We start from the raw sequence: 8,144 nt of genomic DNA on the forward strand, positions 1-8,144 counted from the left end.
TGCAGGTGCGAAGAGACAGGCAGAAGCTATTCTCAGCCCATACAGGGTCATCGTGGCCTCTCTTTGGGCTTCCCAGGACCACAGAGCCCTTAAAGTGAATGCTTTTTTCTTTAATGATCTGTTTCTCCTCACCTCAAGGGAAGGATGCAGTGATAACTATGAAACATGATTTCTGTGCCTTTAAGCGGCCTAAGGGAGATCAACCCAGGGACCTCTCCTCTGCATTCCCCCCCCCCCCCCCCGGCACTTCTCTCCCAGCTCCCCAATACCCTCTACCCCTATATGGACCACCGAAAGGGACTTTCCCTCTCTAACCACCAGGGTCTCCAGCGGTGAGCAGAAGGTGATGACAAAAGACATGATGTGGTTTCTGCTCAGTTAGAAGGACAGGAAAAACTTTCAAACAGCCCTTAGAAGGAAGAAACACCCAAGTACGGAAGGAAGTCTGTGCCTTCAGCAGAGACATTACCCTGCTCTTTTTTTTTTTTCTTTTTAAATCTTTCAGAAATACCTGTCTATCTTTTGTAAAGCACTAACAAGTGTCTCTCTAACCCTCATAGGAACTCATGGACAGCCAGGGTGGACAATTCACCAGCAAACAGCCATTTCCAAGTCTCCACTTTTGGACTCATTTGATGTGAACACAACTCAGGGCTGAATTTATGAGAGACTTCTCTCGCCTCAAGTTGTAAGATTCTTTCCTTCCTTCCTTCCTCCTTCCTTCCTTCCTTCCTTCCTTCCTTCCTTCCTTCCTTTTCAGCCAGTCTTTTTAAGAGCACATAATTCTTCAGGCTATATATTTTGCTGGTACACTCAAATTGGAGCAAAAGTTTCAACAGCTGTAACCTATCTAGGATGGGTTGAAAGATTTGCTTTGGAGAATGTAATTTTCGATCTGGAACCCACATGCAGGTCAAAAGTAGAGGAGACAAAAACTACCATTTTGAAGTAAGAGGACTATAAATCTCCTAAGATTTCTGTTGGTTACAACAGCTATGTGGCAGGCGGGCACAGGGGAAGTCTTCAGATAATCTTTAATGGAGTTGTGCCGTTTGGGATTCCATTGCCTGAGAACACACACAAAAAAATGGACCAGATTGCTCTTTCTCAACGCCCATCAGCCAACAATATACGGGCAGCATTTAAAACAGAGAACATACCTTCTTTGACTCAAGCATCGTTTGTTTTTATGGGCACTTGAAACAGAAAATATGTCCATTTATATGTTTCCTCTCCTTTGTAGCAAACACAGATTCCATGCTCCAACATGGAATGAACTTTAAAGGCAGTTTATTAAAGAAACAAAATCAGAAAACATCTGAATTCTTGTCATCATTCATGCCTCCTCCTCGGGGATTGCTGTGCTGCTCAGCTGCTCTCAGGCCTCTGAGGCCTGCTTTGAGAAGAAGGGGCTAGCTTGGTGCCTCAGTTTCCTCTTGGAAATCCCGTTGACCTGTAGCTGACAGAAGTGCTAAAGCCTGGCAGCTATCCTTCTGCTAAAGTATACTCTCTGGCACTTTTGGAAAGGCAAAGATTAAAAAAAAAAAAACAAAAATCAACAACCCTGGAATGAAGCTCAGCTTCAGAGGCATGGATGTTTGTGCAGGGTTAGAAGTGAAAGTATGTCTTGACTGAGGGAGAGAGGGACTGAAAGAAAGTGGGAACAGATAAAGGGAAAGAGGCATAAGACTCAATTGGCATATTTAAAAACAGAACTGGGGATCTGGAGGAGGCGGTGGGAATGGAATAGATAGGAGATGAGAGAATGATGGTGAGGGGTGACTCTGATGAAGATGCGCTGTGTATGTAAATGGACATTTTAAATTACAACCCATTCGTACAACTATTTGAAGACAGCAATAAAAAGATGGGAAAACATTTAACACACACACACACATACACACACACCAAGTCAAGAAAGTGAAATAGATTCAGAACAATGATAGGCCAATATTCAATCTTCTCCTTCCTGACATGTTTTAGAACTAAAAAAGAGTCAAGCTTCTGCCGAGGAAAAAGATAGTCATCTAGAATTGTAAAACTCAGGCTGCTCATGTAGAAAACAGAGTATCCTGGGTATCAATCTTGATGTTCTACGCTTTTAGTTTTCCATTTCCAGGCTGGCAATATGCCAGCCTTGTCTACTTCCTTCTGGAACAAACAAACAAACAAAATAACTCTGGGAAGAGAGTATGTTGCCATAAGCCTTTCCACCTGCTCAAGGCCAGGACTTCCTGGTGCCTCAGGAGCAACAGCAGATAACACAACCTCCCAGATGCTGGCAAGAAAAACTCAGCCCCACTGGCCAATGCACAGAACAACCGTCTTATCCAGTTAACTCATTCTTTGATTGTATTCCCTACAGTGTGCATGGGTTCACTGCTTCTCTGGGTCCAAGGGGCTTTTCCAGCCCCTAGAATCCATGGTGCTTCTGGGAGTCCACCAGAGAGAGGTATGAGGGTGTGCTTAGGGAGGGAGGGAGGGAGGAAGGGAAGGACGGGGGAGGATGCTCAAAGCCCTCATGCAGCTTGGGATTGACATTCATTTCCCCCACACCTGGTCTTGAAAGTTAACTTTCATGAGTTAGTCTGTGTGTGTGTGTGTGTGTATGTGTGTGTGTGTGTGCGTGCACGCGCGCGTGCATGCATGCAAATCTAGACCCTTGTCCTACTTAAGGTAGGAGGGGGGGCACTTTGCAGCTTGGGAATGGCATTTGTCATTATTGGACACTAGCTAATTTCATGACACTGGGCCTACCTATCTTGCTGTGGTCCCGAACACTTGTTCACCTGAACCCTCTGGAGCAACACAGAGCCATACTGGTAGAACGGGCTACTTCCCTAGTGCTACCTGGACTGTTTCAAGGCTGATGCCTTTTCCCTCATCTATCAAGCAGATGCTGTGCTTGTCCTTTAGAGGGTATTGGGGTGTCAGTAGGTTGCAGAGATGACCAAGTGGTGTGTGTATGTTCAGGGATGTAAGGTGACCCACCCATGTCTGTGGTGGGGGCGGGGGTAATCACAATGAAACTGAATACTCAAGTAGAAAACCGTGTCCGCCCACAGAGATCACTGCCACCAACTGCTACAGCGCAGGGCAGGATCGGAGCACTGTTCAGGTCTGCCTCAGGCTTCCACGGGGCTGGTGATTCAGTAATAACTGGAAGCACAATTGCTTTTTCACTCACTAAAATTTTAACGGTTTATTCATAAAGCAATTTTTTTTCACTTTTCACTTATTTTCAAGCCCTTTCACATCTATCTACTCACGGTTTCTGTCTTGCCTTAACCTTTACCTCTTTCAGCTCAGTTTTTCTTTATTCCCCTTTTTAAACTTTGAACCGTTAAAAGTGGTGTCAAGGCCTCGATTGCTTTGCTAACTGAAATGTTTACTTTCAACATTTCTTTAAGGGTCTCTGCCCTGGGTTCTCAACTGCCACTATTTCTGTCCCTTGGTCCTTTTTATGTCACAAACTTAAATCTTCCTCACCCATCCTACAAATTTGCCTTTTCTTTAAAGGAAAGAAAGAAGACAAGGAAAGAAAGAATAAAATCTATTAAACAGCCTACTATTCATATTCTAGCAGGGGTTTGATTAAAGCAGAACCCATTATTTCCATTAAAAGAACCTTGATTTCCTTCAGATGAGCACATTAATTCCTGGGGAAAGTTCTCACAAATTCGTAAGACCTCTGCAGGCCAAAAGAAGCCACAATGGTTGTTCCCATGCAAGCCTGTCCCTCATTTCCATTTTCCCTGACATCTGCTCTCTAAACAACAAATATCTGCCTATAGCAACAAATAAGAGATCCAAGGAAAACAAAGGGCATAAGAGAAAAGGATGGAGTCTTAGTATATTAAAGGTAGAATACTTCTGGCACAGCTGGAAGACAACCCAGGAATGACTCCTATTTTAAGAATCGGGAACCATGAGTCCTGGAGAGGTTGCAGGACTTTGAGAGTATGGAGTTGACAGAGTTGACAGAGGGACTAGAGCACAGCCCCTCAACTCTGGGTACACTGCCATGTCCAGGAGAGTAGGGGTTCAATCCCAGCTTCCACCTTTAGACATTGGCCCTGAGAACTATGGAAGAGTTACTGAGCTTCAGTATTGGTTTCACAAACACATCACTCTTCCATGACTAAACGCAGGCGGGTAGGAAACAGTTGCAAGGAAGGGGATGAAGTATGAAATGAGTTTCCTCTACCTGTGTGGATGGGGAAGTGGCACTGACAGGAGGAGGAAAAGTAGAGATGTTTCCTCTCTTCTCTGATAAAGACTGCACAGGAAACAAACTGGCCTGCGGGTGGCTCTAACTCAAGCAGTGCCCAGTGCCATAGCACTGAAACATGGTGCTGTGACCCCTCCCTCTTTCATCCTCTTTCATGGTCCCTGGGAATTTCAACGTGGATTCTCTTTTAAAGGGTTTTACAAAATATACAGCAGAATCTATTTCATTATACTATGGACTCCTCTTCAGAATTAGGCGAGTCCCAAATTGGTCTGATTACACACACACACACACACACACACACACACACACACACACCCTAGGCAGCTTCAGAAACACAACAGTCCCTATTGAAGCCTTCTATCTGTCTTGTCTCAGGTACACCATCATATACAAAGTCGCTAGAAATGCTTGAATTGGAGAGGCAGGACGTGCTTGTGTATCCTGAGCTTTCAAACTTGCCCACTCTAAGCTCTCCAAGCAGAAACTCTGCTTTTTCCCATGGGAAGGAATCCAGTGTATTACTGACTTTACAGGTAGCTAGTTTTCTCAGTTTTAAGCTCATGTGCTTCCTCTTCCTTTCTTTGCTTTGCTGTCCACAAAAGAGATCATGGCTGGCTGCTGTTAGCCACAGGTGAATCCTTCAGATGCTGGAAGCTAGGAAGCTTTGTCATAAATCTGTGAGAACAACCTCCCCTTTGTTCACACACTGAGAAATTGCTTACCAAAGGCATTCAGTGGTACTCATCCGTCACTTCCTCCTTGACAGAGATAGATGAAGACTGAAAGATGACTCTGTTCATGTTTATGAGAAATAAAAAAACTTTCCATCTTAAATTCAGAGAAGGAGGTGCCAATGGGCCCAGCACTGGGTGAGTACGTGCCAAGTCTGAAAGGAAAAGCAAACTTGGAGAGGGTTTATTCGTTTATAGTATTCTGCGAAACCGGGTGACAAAAAAGAGTATTTGCATACATCTGGCCAAAAATAACATTTTGGAATCTTGCTGCACTTTTTGCCTGAATCATACATTAAGGCTGTATTGAGATTAAAATGACTTCTCACTTATTTAGGGAGCAGCTGGCATAGCAGTTTGAGCAGATGGACTTGGGGATTCTGAGCTGCTGAAGTTTGGAAATGCATCTGATGGAGGTTTCTCCATGGAGTCAGAAACATTTATTATGCCCTCTGTCTACCCAGAAGTAAACTTCAAAGAGATGCCCAGTGCTCACAATGATTTCTCCTGGCCAGAAGTGAATGAAATGGACGGGTTATAAACCAAGAGCTTCGTGGAATCACAGAGGAAACAGGAGCATCTTGTGGACTAGTTCAACGAGCACGTTTGAACTGACATTCCACTTCATTAATTGTTTTAGCTGCTCCATCTGTGTTCTACAGCTTTCCTTCCTCCACCACATTATCCGAGAGGCCTAGCTGTATATTAGAAATCTTTCTCCATATGCTTCTAATTACTTTCATTCCTTTGCTCCTTTCTCATCATCTCTTTTTAGAGACAGCAACACACACACACAACACACACACACACACACACACACACACACACACACACACACACACGAAGAACCTTACTTAGGACAACTAAGGGATCCTACATAGAGTTCATTTCCTCCAGTGGAAAAGCAAACCATCTAGAAATGTGCCCACAAAACCCTACAGTACTGTAAATTGTTTCATGGTGGGAAAGTTTAGATACTATTTCTGTATATATACATTTTATCTAATTAAGTCCAGAAAAATCCAGAGACAGGTGACTTCTTCAGTCTCGTTTCATCACATAAACAGCCATGGGAAGCCTGAATCCAATGGTATATGAACTTTCACCAGTGGACTGGAATTTACAGTGCATATTATTTTTCCATACCATATATATAATATATATATATATTTTTTGTGGGGGGGTCATGGGGCTTGAACTCTGCCTGGGCACTGTCCCTGAGCTCTTCAGCTCAAGGTTTACCCTTGAGCCAAGCCTCAATTCCTGTTTGTTTGTTTTTTTTTCTAGAGGTTAATTGGAGATTCTCAGGTCCTTTTGTGCCCAGGCTGGCTTTGAACCTTGATCCTCAGATCTCAGCCTCCTGAGTAGCTAGGATTATCGGCGTGAGCCACCTCACCCAGCTTAAACAGCTAAGTTCATCCACTAGTGTTTCCAAGGTCTCAGGAAAACAAGATTTTCCAAGTAAATAATTGTTTTAAACTTGAGCTTGTACCTATCGCATGATGGATCTCATTTGGCTTTGATTTGAAACAGAATTTAGCAGTGTGAGTAGCACCTTTTGGTACATTTGTGACAAGAAGGTTCTGGTTTTCTTAATTCCACTTGAATGTTGGCGGCATTCCAAATTCTTGGCATCAATGTCCAATTTGAAGATGAACTATTGAAAACACAGGGTGACTGAGCATCCAAATATAGAAATGTTATTTCCTTCCCATGGAACTGACAACTTGGTAATGGATGAAATGGGAACCATACAAATCATTTGCAAAGGACTTCTAGATCTCTGCACAGAAGGCACTATCGCTTTGCTAGAAGCATCTCCTACTCGTATTTACCAAATCAAATTCAATTGTGCCTTTTTGTTTTTCTGGAGACAGGTTATTTTCTAGAGCATTCCATCCAGGCAAAGCACATAGATTCATAATCCCCACTCACTCCTAGGCTCTCTGGTTATGCCATCATGAGCCCTGCCATTCACACAAATGATGCCCAGATTCTGGTGAAGGTCAGCTTTCTGAAAATTCACTCTTGAGTGCGCAAGTAGCCTATTTACTTCCCAGGTGAAGATGTGAAGAGGAAAATGAAATGTGGGGCAGTCACTCCCAGTGGCATCCAGCTGCTGAAGCAATCCTCACCAGTGGAGGATTCCCGAAACCTGGGCTCCTTCTAGTTCAATAGTGGATTTGGTCTGCACACTTGCAAGCTAGAACCACCACAGGTGTTTTTGAAGTGGATTCAGCCTTCCTTCCCTCCTTGCCATCATATTCATCAATGAAGGCTAACAAATCTCCCCCCACTTACTGACTGGTACTTAAAATACCTTCGAAGAAAGTGCTTTTAGTTCATAATTATAGAAAACTCTTCCACTGTTAAGAAAGACACAGCACATCAATGCTGTTAAATTCATCTCTAGTAGAGACCTGCAGGGGAGGAGATGATTAGCCATTTTGGCTGGTGCTTCTTAGAACACAGAGAGGGGTGGAGCAGGGGAAGAGGAGTGGCAAACTGTGTAGTGTTTAAAATGTGGACTTGAGGGGAGGGGATTGTGGACTAGTGGTAGAGTGCTTGCCTAGCATGCATTAAGTCCTGGGTTCAATTCCTCGATACCACATAATAGAAAAGCCAGGAGTGGTGCTGAGGCTCAAGTGGTAGAGCACTAGCTTTGAGAAAGCTCAAGGACAGTGCCCAGGTCCTGAGTTCAAACTCCAGGACTGGCAAAAAAAAAAAACCAAAACCCAACAGCAATAAAAACAACAGGACTGGATTCACCCTCCCATCATCCTCCCAGTTTGATAAGATGTAGCTATTGGCCCTTCACTCATGACACTAGACAAGCATTGTTTGAAGCATGAACATTTATATTTAATTTACATTTTAACAATTTGCACATAAATAACAATGTAAACCAGTACGTAAACATAAGATGTTTTGTTCTAGCAAAGTAAAAAGTCAATAACTTTGGTCAGTCTTAACTTTGAGTAGAGGAAAAAAAAAATAAAACCACTGTTGATTGTGGGCTCAACATTCACATGTAAGAGGCCTAAGAGGAAAAGAGAGATGATAAGAGGAGAAATCTTAAAAAATTCTCAGAGAAGAGCACACAGGACAACACAGGTGTTTGCTGGGAATGAAAAGTATTGATGTCAATGTCAGTACAATGCTTTGGTCCACCTACAATT

The 8,144-nt window shown here is 43.3% G+C and overlaps 1 protein-coding gene across 1 annotated transcript in view; it reads left to right on the forward strand.

The window, feature by feature from the left end:
• Nucleotides 1–659, forward strand: part of Atg5 (autophagy related 5) — a 144,594-nt gene extending 143,935 nt beyond the window's left edge. Inside the window, exon 8 of the mRNA XM_090338362.1 lies at nt 561–659. Within this exon, the coding sequence (XP_090194488.1) occupies nt 561–658 (98 nt within the window). The 3' untranslated portion in view covers nt 659. The remainder of the gene's footprint in view (nt 1–560) is intronic.
• The last annotated feature ends 7,485 nt before the right edge of the window (nt 660–8,144 follow it).

The sequence above is a fragment of the Megascapheus bottae genome, chromosome 8 (genome assembly GCF_031878675.1).
Source record: "Megascapheus bottae isolate mThoBot1 chromosome 8, mThoBot2.hap1, whole genome shotgun sequence".
Classification (NCBI taxonomy): Eukaryota; Metazoa; Chordata; class Mammalia; order Rodentia; family Geomyidae; genus Megascapheus; species Megascapheus bottae.